We start from the raw sequence: 21766 nt of genomic DNA on the forward strand, positions 1-21766 counted from the left end.
TAAAGAAGGAAATCTTGATTAAGTCATTGTGACACTCATAAGGAACGTTTCCTTGTACGAGCATTAGTATTATGTATAGTATTGCATGTAGAAGAAAGATGAAGTGACGCGGTAGATAAGTGGTTAGAGTACTGAACTTCTAATCGGCGGGCCTGACTTCTAATCCGTGAGGCGGCCAAGTTGTAACTTTTTCATTTTTCTTAAGTTTTAATTTCAATAAATACTCAGCGTGACGAGCAAGAACTTCTCTCCTCCAGAAAGAAAATTATGTTTGAATGAGGAGAACTGGAGAAGGTCCTTCAATGAAGGCAATGATTTACAAACTTATTTCTAGATTTGATATGTTCAGCTATTTTCAAGCATTTACTGATTGATGCTGGATCAGTGTTTTTATTTCTCTAAACATATATTATATAAAGAAATAATACGTTACATACACAGCAATATTTAGATTAATATCATATATGTTGTTCTTTGGAAAACACGATCCGAACCGTATATATTCATATTAGAATGGAGAACTGTTTCATTAGTCACCTAATTTCTAATTTTACCTGCATAAACAGCTCGATCAGGGGAACCAACTGCTGTCAGTGCTAAAAAATACGTGTAAGTTCGGTTCGCGTTCTCACAACTGGAAATGACCTGGAGAGATACTTAGGGTGGAGACACTTTTGTGGTTCGCTGTACCTTATATAATGGTCTTAGGCCGCTTCTTTTCTTCCCCAAACCGTTATTCGATTTCTTGTCTTGGATACTGTGATCGCCGAGGAATGTCATGTCTCGTACATGATGGGCTAGCATGACCAAAGGTGGTAAAAGCCCAGAAATCTAAATCCTAATCCATTAGAACTGCTAACAGCTCGTCGTTGTGTTAGCTGGAGAATTAAGTTAATTCTAACAGGATAGAAATTTGGTTAATCACTATTTCCTTAAATCTTTTCTTATGATTTTTGTATATTTTGTGCAAAGGGCCATCCCCAGTCTTCATGTTAGGTAGTTCTTGGGAGGGACATTTCTCCCTGAGGACTTCTTGCTATAACACAGCTAAATCACACAAACGAAATACATTCCAAAGCCTGTGTTTTTATAGTTTTGGAATTTCTTTTACTTTACTTTCTCTGGTAGGAATCGGATGCTTATCTTTATATATACTCTAATAACCAGTTATGAACCACTTAAAAACAGACAATCATTTTTAAATACATTTTCTATAGCTTACAAAAACACAATGCGAATTTTATTTTCTAAAAAGGAGTACGAAAAACAGTTATACCAATGAACACAAAAAGCCTTTCCCCTGCCTTATTCTATCAGCTCTCTACGTCTCGGAGCAGACAAGTTTGTTTCGGGTGCAATGATTTATGGTACCGCTGGGTACCATACGCGTCTATGGAGTGGGAAATCTGGGTTCATTTCCTGTCAGGATCTCATGTGGTTCGGATCCCAAGTTAAGCTGTATGTCCACGTCTCACTGCTGAAAAGGATACTAAACTGAAAGTCAAGTGAAGTAATTTATGGTACCATTTTGATGCCCATGTTTGTTTAAAAAACAGCATTTTTATGTTGAGTAGAAGGGAAGAAATAAAGGGAAATGGATGGTGATATAGTCAAAGATGAGAAGCGAATAAAGAATCACATTGGCTGTGTTGAATAAAGAAATGTTAATTTTAAAATTGTTTTACGAGAGAAGTGTAATCTTTTGTTGTATCATGACCACCAGTTGACATAGAAAGATGCAGTTTGAACGTATGTGTTTGTAATTCACCCTTCTAGTATCTAAAAAACTATTGATTTCCAATACAATATTTCCAGTGACGATGATCAAAGAGGAGCAGATACAATTTTTATGCTTCTATTTTTTAATACCAAAAATGAGTTTTATTATGTTTGATTTATATTACAGATAATGTTTATCTCGTTGTTCTTTCTGTATTATATGATTATAAATTCAACTTATTAGAAGTAAAATTTGTAATTAACAAATAAGTAACATCTGCACATGAAATATTTTCTAATGCAACTTTTGATAGCCTGAACTTAAATCGAATGTTTTTTTGCGTATGCTACAAGTAACACGTTTGTTTGTATCATACAAAGTAACATATGCTACGTACATTCACACACAGACATAAAATGTATATATATATATATATATATATATATATATATATATATTAGGGTGCATGAAACACCCCACTTTTCACAAAGTGACTTGTCCTTGGACTAGAAATATTCCATTTGAGCTATAATACAGCCCAGCAATTTTTTTATAAATAGCAAAGTATGTTTAGGGGGTCCACCAGAGGCATAAACTTTTATGCAACAGGACAGTTATCTTAAAAGTTGCTCAACAGATGACGCCACGTAGCTTGTATCGTGGATTTTGAATAAAAACAATGAGATATTCTTCTCTTAATATTTGCACTATTAAGATTTCAATTTAACCCTTATCCGGGCAAGCTATTTTGGTAACGTAGACGGCAACTGGGGCCTTACCAACTCGATATGTTCATGACTTTAACTTCTACTAAAGATAGAAGAATTCATAATTTTATGTCATCGAAAATTTTATGGTTATTGAGAAATTGGAAAAAAAAATATGAAGCTACTGGGCCTGGGAGGCCCCGGTTGCCCGGATAAGGGTTAAGTGCATTTTTTATATACTGTTCACTTTTACGCAAAATTCTAAGTATTACAACTAAGGTTTTTAAGTTTCTACGGAGAAGACATTATACTTCTTGTTTTTATGTCATTTCACAGTCTCCACACAATTTCCCGTAATTCATATGATGAATAAAGGCTTCCCTAAATCTCTAACCCTTTACTATTACAGATGATGAGATAAGAAGTGCTAAATTAATTGTTTTATTCGTTTTTCTGATCATTAAATAATTTTCGTCCATTTATTGACTCTTATCCATTGAACCGAACACATGTTAAGTTAGCCAGGAAAAAAATCTAGCTGATAAAAATATCTTCCATAAATCGTAATTCTTGACTTTTGAACGAACTGTTATCACCCCTAGTATCTTTACCTTGCTTCGGCTTGCCTTTCGGAGCCGATTCGAATAAATCGACATTAGTCACCGTCATGACGTAGATCATGACCCATATGTAAACATATTTTCCAATTTAACATGCACATAACAAAGATTATTAATTTGCATAAAAGTATAGAATTCACTACTTAAAACTAGAATTACCATTCACTCACCCACACATTCATACCGTATTTGACAATGTATTGATACAGATAAATGGGTTAAATATTGCTTGAAAAGGAAACTATTACCTAAATACAGTTTCGTAATATTTATTACATTTAGTAATAATATGAACACACGAAAATATATTAGTTACACCCCCCCATATATATATATATATATATATATATATATATATATATATATATATATATATATATATATATATATATTGAATTTCGTTAGTTTTTAAAGGATAAATAAAATAGAAAGTGAAAGCATAATAGACTACTGGTACCCTAGTACGGGGCTTATAAACTTTTACTGTAGTAAACACATTATTCACCTTTATCCATCCCGTCAAGTATGTAGACAGTAACTGACTTAATTCCGTATGGTAACATTGAAGAAAGAAAAAGTTTAAGAGCACACCGGTGAAACGTTAATGGCACATATACCCTAACTGCACAGCCAATTCACTATCTAGATTATACGTTTTGTAATTTCCGTTAAAATGTACGCAAACATTTAATAAACAAACACTACTCACATCGTCAGACCGTGTATACCGTTGAAACATACAAACAATCACAGATCAGATTCGCTTGAATCACTAAGATACGTAAATGGGGAAAAATTATTTATGTTTCGTATCATAAAGACTCATACTCAAGACACCCTATTCTTAAATATGTCAAAAACTATACTACGCCTACACATAAGTACTTACGTACTAACAGAGACCTGTTATAACCCATATTCATATAATTGAATAAGAATTATGGAGTAGGGACTATAAACTTGAATAAAAATTCTCGAGAACAGACCACTACACGGAAAACTACCATTAACCAAAATTCATTTCTCCCAATACGAACGACACCCTATGTTTAGACTCTGCAGCTTGTTAAAAGTACATGTGCAGACACAATTTGTTATTTACTAATTTACACTTCTAACATGCACATTGCTGTGTGAAACGATTAATATTTCTCTACTGTACTCATTTATAAATGTATATATTCTAAAAATCAACCAGTTGACTATTCGCAGAAAGAAAAAAAAAAGAAAGATGTAAAGCTGTGAATTAACAACAATTGCGGTCTCCGACGACGGCAGTAGATTTCTGAATACCCGATCCTAGTTAAGCATTTAACCAAAGTTTAATTTTGTTCGCTGTTCGTTTATTTAGCAACAGAACGTATAGACCTAAACATTTTTAGGACAAACTCACGACAGTGTATTTTAAAGATTTAGCTACTTACGAAAATAGTATTAGCTGCTGAATCAGAGGTTTGTTTAAAAAATAATCAATTTTGACATTGCCTATCGTCTTAACTATTATTCTCAACAAAAGACTCGCGTCAGGTGATTGCTTATTCGCGTCAGAGGGCACTGTAAATTGGAAATTAATATTTGCACGAGGAAAATACTCTGTGTACTATTAACGACGAAGTAAGCATTCCAAACGCGAAACAAATATGTAGAATCACGAAGGATCTGATTTCTAAATGAATTACCTATTAGATTAAGCCGAAAGAGATCAATAATTTGAAATTCAGCAATACATTGTCATTAAAGAAGTTATCACACATTCTCACACCAGGCACATAGCCAGGATTTCGTGATGGAAGGGGTCCGTGACATGAAATACTGTGGTCATCACACAACGGGCTCGATCATTCTAAACTATTTTACTGGAACATATACTGGTTCGTTTAGCCAGGATTTCTTAACGGGGAGGGGGTGACATGAAACACTGAAGACCCATTCAATCTAAACGACTTTACTATCACCATATATTGGTTTGTTAGGACAATAAAATAAGGATATGTTGGTAAGTATTTTAATAACAAACTACGAAGAAATCCCGAGTAAAATAATAATAAAAAAAGTATTGAAAATGATTTTACAATATTTACGTTCTTCCTCTGTTCATTCAAATATAATTTTTTTTTCTTTCATTACGACCTCAACTATTATAAAAATTACATATTCACTATTATAAAAAGTACACTCATGTCCAAAATGATTGTCGCATATCTATGACTTTCTTGTTAGAAGAATATAATTTGATGATTTTGCAGTTTACTTTTGATACTGATACCATGTGTATAATCGGGAAATGTATAGACCCTATTTGTGGTAAATTTCATGGGAAAAGAGTTATAAATACGAAAATTAGAGTGAGTAAAACGAAATGTTGCTAAATGGACAATAAAATTATAATTTTGTTTTATTGTTCTTATTTACTGCCCTTTTGACAAAATTTACTATTTACATGTCTTTGCCGATTATACACATACTAACATTATTAGAAATAAAGAGTGAATTCGTTATCAAATTATACTCGTACAACAACATACTTATAGACATGCGACAATAATTTTGGACATGAGTGTACAAACTCAATAATGTTTTGTATAATCTTTTACAATATCTGCGTTCCTTTCTTTGTTAAATCAAATGTTAACAAAACTTTCTCTTCAAATATATATTTGTTTTTATTATTCCTTCAACTACTGTCTGCTCCAAATCACAGGTTAAAGAGTAGTAGAAAATTGTCTTTGAAATAACATGTTTGATACTGCAAAGACGCAATGACGAAAAATTATGATCAAAAATTTCCACGCTGTTACAGAACCGACGTTACGCTTTCAAAAACTTGAAATCTCCATGATTAGTAGCAGAAATTCTAAGAATTGCGTAACTTCCGAAAATTTCAAATTCCCTGACTCTCCCAGGGTATCCCACTCATCTCGCCACCATGTATTGCAAGTAATAGGTACAAATCTCCTCATAAGAAAGAGTAACTAAAAGCTTTCTGTAGTTTTTTTTAATTTTTAACGCCGATTCTTGTTTTTCTCATTTCGTTTTATCCTTCCTTATTTTTTTCCTTTCTGGTCTCGAAGGGGGGGGGGTCCGGACCCACCGGACCCCCGTTGGCTACGTGCCTGCTCACACATACATTACACCTACTCACAGGACACATAGGTCACTACAAACATATATACTATTACAAAAAATAAAAATCTACCTATCTACACTAACTCTTAGACTGCCGTGTTGGTCACACTATGGGCTCCGCTGTATTATACCGTGGCACACCACATGTGCACTAGAGATATTGCTCCTCAAGTTGAGCTGCCCACGGTGTGTGCTCATTGGTAACAAGTTTCTTAAGGTAGCTTCATTTACCGGCCTTCTGGTATAATAAACAACTGCAGTCTGGGGAAGAACTGATTTAGAATGAAAATATACACTTTTTTTCCTCAGGAAAATAATACATGTTGATTATCATGATACTTACTATATTGCTCACGGCCTTGGAGAGTCAAAAAGTTTGTTTTTTCTTTTATATGGCGGCAGTCTAAGTGCTAACTACGGATACACTTTTCCGAAAACCAACATATCTTTCACTCGGCTCTAGTGTAAAAACGAGGCGGTAACTAGGACTATGTAGTCCTTATACCCCAAACTAAACCATTTTCTAAATTATATTCTCAAAATTAATCACAGAGAGAAAAATTAAGGAAGATCAATTTCTTTAGGGAAGGAATCTTCATGTCCATATTCAACCATCACGAGATTTGGTAGCTAGGTGAAATGAGAGTAAATAGCAGTTCCTACTAGAGTATACTTCGACATTTTAATTTTTAATTTCAGAAATTCAAAAACTAAGTACACTGCCATGTTTTCCCTAAATTACAAATATACTACACACATATACAACTATATCAAGGACATGCTATCGGACCTAACTATGTGACGAATGGAAACGGAGAAAATTCTGTGTTGAATCTCTAAATGTTAGTTTATAATGCACACTAAACCGGATTTTAGATTTCATTGACACTATGAACCTGTCCTGGGATAATTTGAATTTCCAGCATGGCGATCGCATCAAGATATTCCAGATTTTATATCTTCCTGTTAGTTTCACAGCTCACAATTGTAATAATTCAGGACTCCATTTCCTTCAAAACTGTTCATTTCGTCATTTAACTTATTGTTACCTGGACATTCAGCACGTTTCCTGTAAAAATTGATTCTACTTGTCACTGCGGCGATAAATGTTGTTTACTCCATGATGGTTGCACAGTAATGACGAGGTAGAGAATAAAAAATTGTAAAAAGAGGATCAACCCAGAGTTTAGAAGGATATGGGTATCTCATCGTGACGAAGAGGGTCGAAAGTGTCCTAACAAATATTGGATTGGTGGAAAAATTAAGAAAATTCTATACAAGTACTGACCTATGAACTACCTTGAAATAATAATGCATAGTTTATAATTACCCAAATGAGATGCCCATGCACGAAAAGTTACAGAGAAAAATAATATATATTAATAAAAGAAATTATTTACCGAAAACGTATATTTTTAATTATCCTGCAACTTCTAAATTAATTTTATTTGGACGAACACAAAACGAATTTGGTACGTAAACTAAAAGTTATACAGTAAAACATGATAATATATACTATTGTTATACAGTATGGTTGATAATTGTTTGGACAAGAAAAAATACTACCTCAGCTATAACTGAAGGTTATATATGTCAGGAGTCTGCTAAAAAGTTTTTAGCCCAACCCAGAAAGAGTGTAGGTAGCACGATGAAATTTTACAGTTTTGAAAAACATATGAGGTGTGGCAATTAAATAACGAGACTGCCCACCTCCTGTCACGCAAGTTCGTGGGGTAGGGTAGCTAATGATATGTTATTGATCTTGAAACTTCATGAGCAGCCACTGTTTGTTTCATGATTCTAAAAGCTTTTCTTTTCTTTGCAGGCAGAGGACAGTGTTCTGTAGTAGTGCCGGAATCATGGTGAACAGTGAAGTTGAGCAGCGTATTAACATCACACTTCTCGTGAAATTAAACAAAATATCGAATGAATGTTGTGCAATGTTAAAAGAGATATATGGTGATAATGCTATGTCACATGCGCAAGTTTTCGAATAGCACAAACGATTTTTACAAGATAGGGAGGAGGTTCAAGATGATGAACGATCCGGCCGACCATTGAGTTCAAGAACGGACGAAAATGTTCCAAAAATTAATGCACTTGTGCGGAAAGACAGACGTCTGAGCATTCGGATGATCGCAGACATGACAAAAATTAACAAAGAGACACTAAGACAAATTTTGCATGACCATTTAAAGATGACAAAAATTTGTGAAACAATTGTTCCAAAAGAATCTCTCAGGAACAAAAAGACATTCGAAAGACCATTTGCTGTGACGTCATGGAATGACTCAAAGCAGAACCAGACTTGCTAACACATGTCATCACATGTGATGAAACATGGATTTTCCAGTATGACCCCCAGACTAAGCGTCAATTCATGCACTGGAAGGCTCCCACATCGCCAAGAATGGAAAAAGCACGAATGAGCAACTCGAAAGTGAAAGCAAAGTTCATCGTTTTCTTTTCGATATCAGGGGTATCATCATGACTGGGTTGGTGCCTCAGGGTCAACCGGTGAATCAGACCTACTACAAAGAAGTCCTAATGAAGCTGGAGGAAAGATAAGGAAGAAGAGAACGGATTTGTGGAAGACCTATGCATGGATCCTCCACCAAGAAAATGCACCTGCCCATAATGCCCTTCCTGTGAAGCATTTTTAGCAGCCAAGCGCATTACTGGGTTCGACCATCCTCCGTATTCCCCAGACCTGGCTGCCTGTGACTTTTATATATTTGCAAAACTGCAAAGTGCATTGAAGAGAACATATTTTCAGTCTATGGAAGAAGTGAAACGAAAAAAGGCAGAGTTGTTGAACAGTGTGACATCGGATGCCCTACAGTATTGCTTTGAACAATGTAAGGCACGTATTCAGCGGTGTATAGATAGGGGAGGGGAGTATATTGAGGGAAATAACAGTCAAATGTAACTTTCTTTGCAATACATTATATTTATGACACCAATATCGTTATTTAATTGCCACACCTCGTATCTCTGTATGCAGAACTACAAATTTCCAAATGTTCATATTAATAATGTCATTCTTGTTGTGCTTTTCAGGCCTCTGAACTGATTTTGTGTGCCCAATCAGCGAAATTCACGAACATCGCGATCACATCTGTCATAAAATTTTTGTTACACCAACGAAAGTCACTGAAATATATTAGTAAGAAAATCAGGAAATACTAGGGACAATCCTCAGTTATATACAGTAGTGAAGAAGTGAGTGGCACAGTTTATACATGGCGATTTTTGAACAGATTATGCTTTATATCCAGATAACTAAAATCAGCAACTTTCCCCGAAGTCGAGGATGCAATTCGTGACATCTTTCTTGAAAATTGCAGAATTTCAACAAAACGTGTTTCAGAGATTGTGGGCATTTCTCTGAAACGCGTCGGTAGCATAATTCATAATGAGCATGCTCATGGCTTGCCACACCTCGTATCTCTGTATGCAGAACTACAAATTTCCAAATGTTCATATTAATAATGTCATTCTTGTTGTGCTTTTCAGGCCTCTGAACTGATTTTGTGTGCCCAATCAGCGAAATTCACGAACATCGCGATCACATCTGTCATAAAATTTTTGTTACACCAACGAAAGTCACTGAAATATATTAGTAAGAAAATCAGGAAATACTAGGGACAATCCTCAGTTATATACAGTAGTGAAGAAGTGAGTGGCACAGTTTATACATGGCGATTTTTGAACAGATTATGCTTTATATCCAGATAACTAAAATCAGCAACTTTCCCCGAAGTCGAGGATGCAATTCGTGACATCTTTCTTGAAAATTGCAGAATTTCAACAAAACGTGTTTCAGAGATTGTGGGCATTTCTCTGAAACGCGTCGGTAGCATAATTCATAATGAGCATGCTCATGGCTTGCGCAAGTTCTCGGCATAAAGGTTTTCGAAAAATCTGTCAGGAGATCAGAAGAGTGAAAGAGTGACGCCATGAAAGGAAGTCTTCTCCCTTTTTGATCATAATATCGATAAACTTTTTTCATGAATAGTAACCATGGACGAAATATGGTTCTACCACTACGATTGAGAAACAAGAAAACAGTCAATGGAGTTGTAGCACTCATTTTTCCCTCGCCGCAAGAAATTCAAGAGCCAGAAGTAGGCTGAGAAAGTGTTTCCAACATTCTTCCGGGACAAGGATGGAGTCTTACTCGTAGACTACCTGCTCAATGGTCAGACATTTAATGCAGAATCTCTACATTACTCACAGAACTGAAAGTGTAGCGCAGCAGAAAATCCAAAGGGGAAATTCCGTTCCTTCAGGACAATGACCTTGTCCATCGAACATTGTAAACAAAACTGACATCTAGGATTTCAACCGGTACTAATTTCCCAAACTCACATAATACTTGAAAAGGCGACAATGTAGATGTGATAAGGGAACTGGTGTCAACAATAGTGGGAGGAAATCTCCAGATTTTTGAAACATATTTGCAGAAAGTGGCGCACTGCACAATGAAGTATGTTGAACTTCGTGTGAAGTATGTAGAATAATTACAACTTTTTCATTCCACGTGCATTCCTTCTGAGTTGGGCTAAGAATTTTTCAGCAGCATCTCGTATATCTCTACTAATATGGCAGACATAACGTCAGTGCTTTGAAGCAAAATAACTACAAGGGAACACTAGTACATACCAATTACTGACTAAAGTTCTGCACTGTGAAAATACTTTTTATTGGGAGCTAACTAATTTAATTCCATACATTTATTATTGTTATCATTTGCAGCAAGAGAAAGCGCAACTCTTTGTGTGTCCTCCAAAAATTAAGCTCTGGTACTCGCAAATTAAACTGTTAAAAGCCCATTCTATGAAAATTGAATGTCAAGAATTATGTTTCAGAAAAAAGTATAGAACCTTTAAATGAAACAAAATGAGTTACTTCAAATTACAAACTTGATTGTGTATATTGTAATTAATGGTTTTACATTTCTTTTGTTTCTAATCGAAGTTAATCCAATGCGAAGAACCAAATCGGCCAACTGTACTATTGTACAGCGTGTTAAGTAAGAGCGTGATCGCTTAATTATTAGAAGCACGTATTTGACAGAAAATGGAGACATACACATACATCAGATATGCACCAAAAAAGTGCACGTTCAATTAATAACTCGTCAGTCATGCGCAGTGTCGATAATGGCTTGGCATCTCCGAGGTATGCTTGAAACCAAGTTTTCCTAATATTCGCTTGGAAAAGACATCCAAATGAGTCGAATGTTCGATGGCAACTGAGTTAAAGTGAAGACCCGTTTGCCCTGAAGCTTCAGCTTGATGTATAATTAGACAATTTCAATGGTATTAGCTACAGGCGAATATGAATGGCAATCCAGTACCTGCACCCATTTCTACCTTTTCCAGTCGCTGCAGATTTCACTGCGGTGCTTAGGATTATTGTCCTCCTGCAGTATCCGATCTTCATGTTTGTCTAGGAACCAACGTTTGGCAATCGGTAGCAAACATCTTTGATAGACTTGTAACATTTTTCGTGCATTTAAAGTGCCGGTAAACATGTGTAACGTTCCGAATCCCAATTTTGAGAAACACCAGCAAATACGAACCTTTATGGGATGGACCAACCTGTTGGTTTCAGTTGACCAGACCTGTTGTCTGCTAACATAAGCCCACACAGAAGATGCGTCGGTAAAAATTACGCTGTCCTGCTCGCGGACAAGTTGTCCATTGCCCACACCGTTCATTTTGTGACGGGCTTTTCATTTAATAAAAGTTTCTTCACTGTAATTCGATATTTAATGTTGTGAACCCGGGCATGCATTATAATAGTTACAAATGACATATCGTAGCCCTTTTGCATTCGCTTGATACAATGTTAAAGCTGGAGTTTGAGAAAACAGCTTAATAATGATTTTTGCCATTTATGGAGTCACTTTCTCTTTCGACCCACGTTCTAGAAACTCATCCACGTAATTCGCCATTTTATAGCAATTTACCCTCCTTTATACAAACGACTTGGGCTTCCATATATTTCGCCGCTGTCGTGTAACTCATTTTCGGCCCCCTTAGGTTACTACAGAGGAACACAGCCTCACAACGCTGCACTCATTGGTATTGTTGTCTTTTTCAGTCACATTCACACTCAATTAGTGCCTTCTGGACACTGTATGGAGAACACAGGTTCCCTCTATGGGGTTGTGAAAGAACAACGGCGATATCTGTTACCAACTGTGCGTAATACCACCCACGCTCTTGCTTAATAGAATATAAGTTCTTTTTTCAGTTGAATCGGATTTACAATGTTACCTATTTTCACTGTTGGAAATTAAAAATCATAAGAAAGAATTATAACCAAAATTTATCGGAAAAAGCGCTAAATTAGAAAACAAGTATACGTGCATACTCAGGCGCTCAAAGAAGAAAGCTCTGACACTAATCTGCCACATAGTAAAATGCATGGATAGTAAAATTTGACAATGAGATTGGTTATGATACTGATATAAAATAACATAGGCCTTTGTACAATGTTTTAAGATTGTAGGAGTCTGGAGGCACTAGTACCCACCAGAGGGAAGTGGCCCCCATTTTCTCTCTCTGGCGTCGTCACTGAGCGTGTATGGTATTGACAATATTCACAGTGCTGCGTAAAGTCAGTATATACTATCGCCTGCTACAAACGGAAACCACTACCTGACTGCGATTGGGGAAAGCAGACAGTCCGTTCCAGGCCAATTGACTTATCGTCTGGAAAGCGCTACATTTATAATTTTTGTATGAGTTATGTATAGTAGTGTAGTACGTCTGACGGCCATCAGAGCGCAGGGTATTTTTTCTCCGCTGACTAGGTCCGTAGAAATATAAAATAGCAGCTTGAACATTATACATTTCTACAGGTGTGTAGTGTGATTCGATGCGTGATGGATGACGCGCTTTCCAGCAGGAGAATTGATGTGACAGATGAAGAGAAAAGTGGAAGACACCTTGTACACTTTCCAGCACCTTCCGACCATATTTTTGTTTGGACTCCCGAAGGAACACACCCGAAGATATGTGTGTTCAATTGAAGCAGCACAATATGGTAATTTTTTCCGAAGAGGCATAGAAGACTTGCTCTTCTGATGGAATAAATGTCGGGAACCTAATGGGGGAGTATGGGGCCGCGGTGGTTCAGTGGTAGAGCGTTCACTTCTGGCGCTTGGGGTCCCGGGTTCGATCCTAGCCCCCGCCAAATGAACTTTGTGGTGGACAAACAACGTATGTGTGGGTTTTCTAGGAGTTCTCCCGCTTTCTCACACTTTCTTCATTCCACCATTTCATTCACTACCCATCATCACCGTCTCCTTTTACCTACCTGGCACAACCGTGGGGCGTAGAACTCAAAGATTTCATTTCATTTATTTTCCAATGGCGAATATGTGTAATTACAATGATACCACTACAATTCCATATGTGTACGCTGACATTCAGGAATAAATTCAGTATTTACCTTACTTTTTAAATTTTCTCTTGTATATTGCTTAACAATAACACTGACAAAGCAATAACTTTTTTGAGGAAATTATTGACTTTGATTGTACATCAAAACTATAAACAAGAGGACGCATTTAAAGTAGACTCCATTACTTACCAACGCTGTTAAATTACGAGCTATTTTAACATTGTAACCGAATTCTTCAAGAAGAGATTGAAAGTTTGAATCATCTTCTTGCCCGTAATTTCTATTTTCACTCTTCTTGAATTCCAAGATATTTATAATTAATGCATGGCCTCTGGGATTTGATTTAACCTCATATCGCTGAAAAATGGATGGAAGTGAAGGATTAGTTTCAGAATGTCATTAGTGTTTAAGAAGAAAATAATGTCCAAACATGAGGCAAATAGATCTTATTCACATAACCAAGCTTCGGAACAGAAAGAGATATTTAAGCTCATCATTTGCCCTTAAGATAACCCATTCCTAAACCCTAGTCTTTGTTTCAGACTAGGGTGCAAAGCGATCATTTATACAAAATTTCAAGGTTATAGGCCTTATAGTTTCGGAGGTCTGCTGAATGGTAAAATCATTTAACCCCCAGCCTTAATTAGGAGACACCATTCTGAAAATCGTCCTTATTTACAGCCTAGAATGTTGGGATTATTGATAATAATTATTAAAAAGTCCATTTTTTTTATTTTCAGAGCTCTGGCGAACTCAAGATAAAAACCTCCTTAAGGCACGCAATTTTCAAAACTTCATCTTCTCTGCAATCTAGGGTGCAAGGGGAACATTTCCATGAAATTTCAGTGCTCTATGCACAGTAGTTTCGGAGATCACTAGATGGATGAATCACTGAGTTACTCACAATGTCAGTAAATTTACTTCTTTGGTTCTACGTCACTGCATTTATTTTACGAATTTTTTCATGAGTATACGTATACTGTACACGATGTCGGCGCTGGAGTCCCAGGTTAAATTCCTGGTATTAGCTTTTGTGGTTCGGAATCTCAAACCATTGATGCCTCATATAGCCTCAGTGGCGAAAGGACGCTTAACTCCAATTCAACATACCAACATACAATTCTTTAATTTACTACGGCTATAAATTTTACACTCTGTTGTGTATTTTCCTTGTACACGGAATTGCTATTCTGATGCTAGACATATATTGTAAGAGCACCAGCTTAATCCGAGATCAGACTAAGCTTGGTATAAACGATTCGTCTATAGTCTTTACTATCTCTTTCTTGTTAGAATGTGCTCTACTACTTGAATCTTCTTGTTAGTATTGTGCTTTCGGTGTCAAATTATTAATCAATGTCGACACAGACAGCTTTATTGTGACACAGACAACTTTATTCAATTATTGTGACATGCACAAAAATTGAAATTCTGTATACTCACTACTTTTTTAACCATGTAAAAACATAAATCGATTTTTTAACCACGCCATTCTATGTAATTACTTTGAAATTTAAGTTAATTTTTCAATATATAGTTATTAATAAATACGATGTAACCATGTCAGCAAAAGTTTACTTCTAACGGTATTGTTCCCTTCTTTGACACTACTCTGTCTACCTTCAAAATTGCCGATAAGCAAAATACTAAAAAGATACTTTAAAAATACTAAAATACTAATAAGAAAAACGTGCAACGATAATATATATATGTATGTGTGTGTTGTGTGTGTGTGAGTGTGTTGTCAAGGTCAGTAATCCGTTACGTAAGATACCATTTTTGATAGCAGACCTGTACATTTATGATGTTAAATTTTGTGGCCAGACATACATTTTTATGCTATTAAGATTAAGGAATGCCGCCATCATCAACAAATGTAAAGTTAATTTATAAACAGGAAATGATAAGTATTAAGACAATACAAGCTATTAATTGAACGAGAAATAATTTAGCTTCTTGAAGTAATTATCGAAAAATAGTTTCGGTGGTTAGTAAAGTTTGCTTTAAAGAACTGTGGACCTTATATTTAATTGTGTATATAGGTTACAAAATGTTTGGTGTTTCGGACCTAGAAGTTTTGAAGTTCAAGTAAAATTTTCCCATATATTTGTTAGCCACCACGGATTATATTTTGCTAAGAAACAAAAAGAAAATATACAGAAATTCCAAAATGAACCTTCTAAGAAAAGAAAATAACAATACTAGAGTTGATGAAGTTAATGCATCAGCAATTGAGGGAAGAACATGTGTAATTGAACTTATACAACTTATACAGCAGATGAATTCTCTGACGCAGCAGTTAAATGCTGAGTTGCATCAAACCAATACAAGAATGGAACAAATGTTAAATAATAACAAAAAACAAACTGATGCCAGAATACAAGTTGGACACTAAATACAAGTTAGCAGATGAGTTCTACGACACAATAGTTAATTGTTAGGATAGATCAAACTGATACCAGACTGGCACAGGAAACACAAAAGATGAAATAAACTGACAATAAAATGGAACAAATCGTTCACAGTTTTGAAGTTGTAAGCAGTTCGATTAGAGCAGTGAAAATTCAGGTGGATAGCCAGTAAAATCAAATTCAGAAACTCTAGGAAGAAGTCCATACCCTGAAGGAGAAATTTGAAGTAGTTGCTGATAACCTTAATCTTGGTGTGAACGTAGCAGACACCGATCGTAATACAATGAAACCTGGTTTTGTGAAGAATCTAGGTATAGGTTAGGATTCAGGATTTAGATTTCAGGGCTTTCGGCCTCTATAGCCATTTAATCGTCGCGTATGAGGGATGACGTCCCTCGGCGATCGCACTATCCGGTGAAAAGCAAGGAAGGAATCGCCCTGGGACCTATAAGTTAGGTACCACCCCGACATTTGCCTAGTGTGAATGAAGAAAACCTAGGAAAATCTCATACAGGATGGCTGGCCTGAAAAAGCTCGGTACACTTTTTCGACCCAGTAGTCCTACCGGGAATCAAATCCCTTCCGATCACACCAAATTATTCGGTCCTTTCTACTCTCTACGTTAACTGTGTGGCTTCAACGTGTCACTTGAATCTCTATCTCACCTTCCCAAATACATAGTAGAGACACTAGAAACGCTTTCTTTCTTGAGTTTTCCATAGACCCCACTGTTACATTTAATATCCTATCACTTCTTCCCTATTGACGAACTGGAGCTAATAACTTGGTAGTTAACTAACTACTTGATGCTCTTTAAGGATATATAACTCTAATTGCGCAACTCGGGTCTTGATATCGTACCCTTTGCTTGTCAGCGGCAGAGCGCTTACCTATGGTCCATAGGATTCCAAGTTCAATCTCAGAGCAAGTAAGTTTGTGATGGGCAACATCGTGTTCGTGAGTTTTTTCAAGGAACTGTTTCTCACTTTTCCAATCCACCAATTTTTCCATGATTATACACTTGCTTTAAATATTTGTTTCATTAGCATATAAGGCTCTATCTAGAACGTTAAACTGAAAGATGAAATTTCTTATAGTATAAAAATGTATATATCTAATTAACTTTCGTACTTATATCTTGAGTGACAGATGTCTCAATTGTTAAAATGTACGGTACAACACTTGTATCTTATTTGGCACTGTTAACATAATATTGGATTTTTGTGGAATATGGCAAATGTTATTCTTAGGCTACTCAATTATCCACATTGCTTGTAGTTGAAATGGCGGGTCAATAATGATGGAGTGCGATTATCTGACACTGATTTAAAAACGAAATTAGCGAAAACATGAAAATAAACAAACCTTTATTTACAAATCAAACCTGCCCAGGCAACAGTGCGCACTCTACTCAGCATCGTCGAACATGTGTGTTGGGCGACTGACACAATATTTACTAATAGACGATTATACATACGAGATCAGCTGCTAATGACTGGTATTTGACTAGTGACACGGAAAAGATAGAACGGCGATTTTACACCCACTCCACTTTGATGAAGGCGTTATGATTCAATTGTTGCCAGCAGAAGAATGTCAGGTCACTGAAACTTACAGGAAAATGAGTGTAATTTATGGAAAGCAGTGTGTATAGAAGACAACTGTAATGAATTGGGCACAAATAATTGGGGAGGTTTGTGAAGGAGACATTAAAAAACCGAGGGGAGGTTCTGTTTCACCCACCCTACAGCCTGGACTTACCACCATGCTACTTCCGTTTGTTTGGGCACTTGCAACACATTTCTTAAGGAGAAAGTGTTTCATATCGATGATGAGAAGAAAAAAGAATTGATGAAATGGATTAACACACAGCGAAAATCCTTCTTCTCAGCCGCAATTCGACTTCTGAGGAAGCAGTGTGATGCCTTTGTCAACCACTATGGCAACTACGGACCTCCAAAATCTCTTACACTTTTGATACTTGATCATTGTGTTTCCCTATGGCCATGTGTCTACCCCGTGTTGGCCTGTATATATTTTCGTTTTCCATCACTGACAGCTTTCATTTGGAGATATTTTGTATAATAGCCTGTTTTTTTAAACTAAAGACTTTTTGGTATTAAATTGGTTCTCATTAAAGTTGCTCAGAAAGCACAAAGAGATTAATGTTATCTTATGAAAGCATTCGTTAATAACGATCCCTAAAAGTAATACAAATCCTGGCAAATTGTGTTCTCTCATTATTACTCTCAATGAGATCTATTGCTTATGGCTTATTCTACTGCGGAATGAAATGCATCATACTTTTTAAATTCATGTCATGTTTTTTTCGTCAATAATAATAATAGTAATTCTGATTTTCATGAAGCAATCTATGTTTTGTTAGATGGTAAAGAATTACTATTGTCAGTTGGAATGACAACTTGGAAAAGGTAAGGCAATGAGAATGATAATAAAATAAATTATTAATTAATTCAAACTTTCGCTTGCTACTACATTGGCAGCATCACTAGGTAACCCCTTTGTTAATTTTATTTATTCAGTTATTAACTTTTGCGTTACTCATTATTCTCATTGCAGTCAATCAACGCTAGTTGAGACAGCGATAGTTTGTTGACGAAAATATAAGAAAGATGAAAGTAAAGATATTACCTGTACATTCCCCGCTATTGCTTCCATGTCTGAATCAGTTGTGTTTAAGTTAAAATTAAAAGGAATAATAAACACAAAGAGTGCTTGTTGCGTTTTGGCACCGTGATTGCTGACCTTCCTCTCACTGATCTTCTTATACAGTACTATTCCAACCGGAAAACTTGTAGAATGTTCTTTACTAGAAGAAGAGAAAAACGTGTCAGCTTGATAACTATTAGGTGTAATATTGTTTTCAATGTAGGCAAATTACACATACACTCTTAAAATTTGCTAACCAATATACCCTCATGTGCTACAGATTCTGGAGAAATGTGCATACATTTTGTAGAAAGTATTTGGGAGGAAAGTCCCGTTTCATTACACCCTTTAATGATGACCAGGTATGGAAGGTTTTCTCCTCGTAATTCTATCTAAACCTAGAAAAATCCAGATGACGTACGGGGATTCAATTCGGACACGCATTTAATATACAGTGTTGGAGAAAGTGAATTTAAACTAGAAGTCACTTAAAATTATGCGAAAATTCTATTCCAACTAAATAATGCTACGTTCGTTCACTAGCTAAATTTTCAACCAATGCCATTATGCAAATTAACAAGAGGTATCAAAGTCCCAGTGCCCAAAGAATATTTCCCTCATTATTTAAATCGTGGACAGAAACAACCATATACAATCTATAATTAAATTTACCATAGTATGTCGGAGAAACTATATCAACAGAAGAGTAAAATAAATTAATTAAAGAGTACAATTTGCATAAAAACTACAGTATCAACTTTCAGAGAGAAACGTGTAGCTAGTGCATTTCAAGTCGTCGAATTAATATATTTGACATGTTTATCATTCACCTCAAAGTTTGATAGCAGTGCGTTCTTACTATCAATCGTAATTGCAAGTTCTTTTGTCGGTGCATATAGTAGTAATCTTTTCAAGAATAATATCAACTGGGGTTTCTCTACAGGGAAGGATACTAGTAGCACGACATACAAACTATTGAAACAATACAGTGTCTGACCACAAGAGAAAAGAGTCCAATTCAATCTATCCTACTGTAAGATGAAGAGAGGCCTATACATCTAGGCTAAAGATGAATGGTTTTGATCAAGAATAAACGAACGTTACTATGAATACTTGTTAAGGGTTGTTTGCTCACAGGTGAATATTTTGCTATCGTTCTATAAGAGGTAAACACCCTTCTTGCTTGTCTAGTGGCTAGCGTGCTCACCTTTGGTGCATGGGGTTCCCGGTTCGAGTAGCGGTGAGAGAGCATTAGGTCCACGCCTTAAATATCTTCTGTGCTACAAAGGGATAGTAAATGTCAATAGTAGTGTGGGGTCACTTGCTGCTATTTATGTAAAAAAGCGTCCGATTTTATGTAACCAGATTTAGTAACTTTTGGTAGTCTTTTACAAACCTTTTTGAATAGTGAAAAAAGAGTATAGTGTGAGTACTCGTTATATTTTACGGCCTCTTTTTCCCACCCCTATTGAATATACCAGTGGGGGGAAGTCTGCTCGTTCTCTTTTACGACTACTTTTTCAACCGCTATATAACATAACATAACATAGCTACGAACACAAGGCTACGATTATGTCACGCCTATCCCCATTAAACTCGTTCCCTTTTACGACCCATTTTTCCAAACCCTTTCTAATATAGCAGAGCTGATAAATATTATGGCTTATTTTTCAATCACTATTTAAAATAGCAGACATAATAAAAGAGTATTACATGTTTCTGTACCCCTAATTAACATATTACTGATTACATTAGACTATGAACATAGCGCTAATAAAAGAGTATTACTTATTTTTCAACCCGTATTTAATACAACAGAGAATACATAAGATTATGTAGCAATAGCAGGGGTATCTATCTTCAGCACCTATGTAACATAGCACAAATTACACATCAAGTACTACATGTCCCAAAATCACTGACCACCGATGTCAAAAGTCAAATATTAAAACGTAAATAACTTGTAAACGGATGAACCTATTGAAGTGGTGGTTTCACATTCCACATTTAGTAATAGGTCATCAAGTACTACATGGCGCAAAAGTACTGACCATTGAGGTCAAAAGTCAAATATTTAAACGCAAATAACTTGTAAACGGAGTTACGTATTAAGGAACGGTTTTCACATTTAACAATAGGTCATCAAATACTACATGGCGCAAAGGTATTCACCGAGGTTAAAGGTCAAATATTTAAAATTTTGTATGTTTATTTTGAAATAATAAATAGAATATGGAAAACCGAAACCTTGCGAAAATGTATTTTTTTAGGAATTTTTCTTTAAATTTACAGATTCTTCAAAAACGTTGAGGGTTAGTCAGAATAATATATTACTGAAAAGGATACTAAGGGCTCTATAGTTTCATAAGAATAGAAACATTTACCATAGTATCCGAATCCCATTACTATTATAAACAGTTTAAGGATAATGACACTTTAATCACTATCGAAATAGATCCTCCTCCAGAGGGTGAGAACCCTCTTGTATGGATTGAGAAATCAATAAGAGAGTTAATAGAGGATTTAATGATAAATGTGCTGATACATCATCGGATGGACACCATCCTGATAAACCTTTTAGTTTATAATTTAGAGAAGGTAAAAATATGAATGCCGATAATGTATGGAGTATTCTAGAGAAGGTGGTTCAATCAAATAAATCTTTCTTGTACCAGGACCGCCTTCTGGTATATTTTCCTCATTTTGAACTACATGTTGGTAAGGGCCGAGTGAAGTAGAATTTCTCCAGCACGTCGGCATACATTAAACAAAATAATGGAATTGTAATGATAAAAAATGATATTTATTGTTTGGCTCATTCACTAGTTGTTGTAGTGGGGTTACTCGAAAATATAGAAAACAAGAAAGAGAGATATAAGTATTTCCACGAGAGTCCAAGAATTGTGTTTAATATGGTTGATGACTTATGCCGAGCTGCTAAAGTACAACTAGTTAGAGGTGGAGGAATACCAGAAATGAAAAATTCATGATCGTTTAATAGGTAATAAATTAACGGTATATGATGGTATGACTGGTGAGAAAATATTTTATGAAGGTCAGGGAGAGGGTAAACGTATCAATCTGTTATATATT

At 35.7% G+C, this 21766-nt stretch overlaps 1 protein-coding gene across 1 annotated transcript in view; it reads right to left on the reverse strand.

The window, feature by feature from the left end:
* Positions 1–21766, reverse strand: part of LOC145662183 (caspase-2-like) — a 122658-nt gene that overhangs the window by 36090 nt on the left and 64802 nt on the right. The window contains exons 2-3 of the mRNA XM_081727515.1: positions 18656–18833; positions 13782–13949 (exon numbers count right to left, since the gene is read on the reverse strand). Of these exons, the coding sequence (XP_081583641.1) occupies positions 13782–13949; positions 18656–18682 (195 nt within the window). The 5' untranslated portion in view covers positions 18683–18833. The remainder of the gene's footprint in view (positions 1–13781; positions 13950–18655; positions 18834–21766) is intronic.

This window comes from Thermobia domestica, chromosome 10, assembly GCF_964235325.1.
Source record: "Thermobia domestica chromosome 10, izTheDome1.hap1.1, whole genome shotgun sequence".
Classification (NCBI taxonomy): Eukaryota; Metazoa; Arthropoda; class Insecta; order Zygentoma; family Lepismatidae; genus Thermobia; species Thermobia domestica.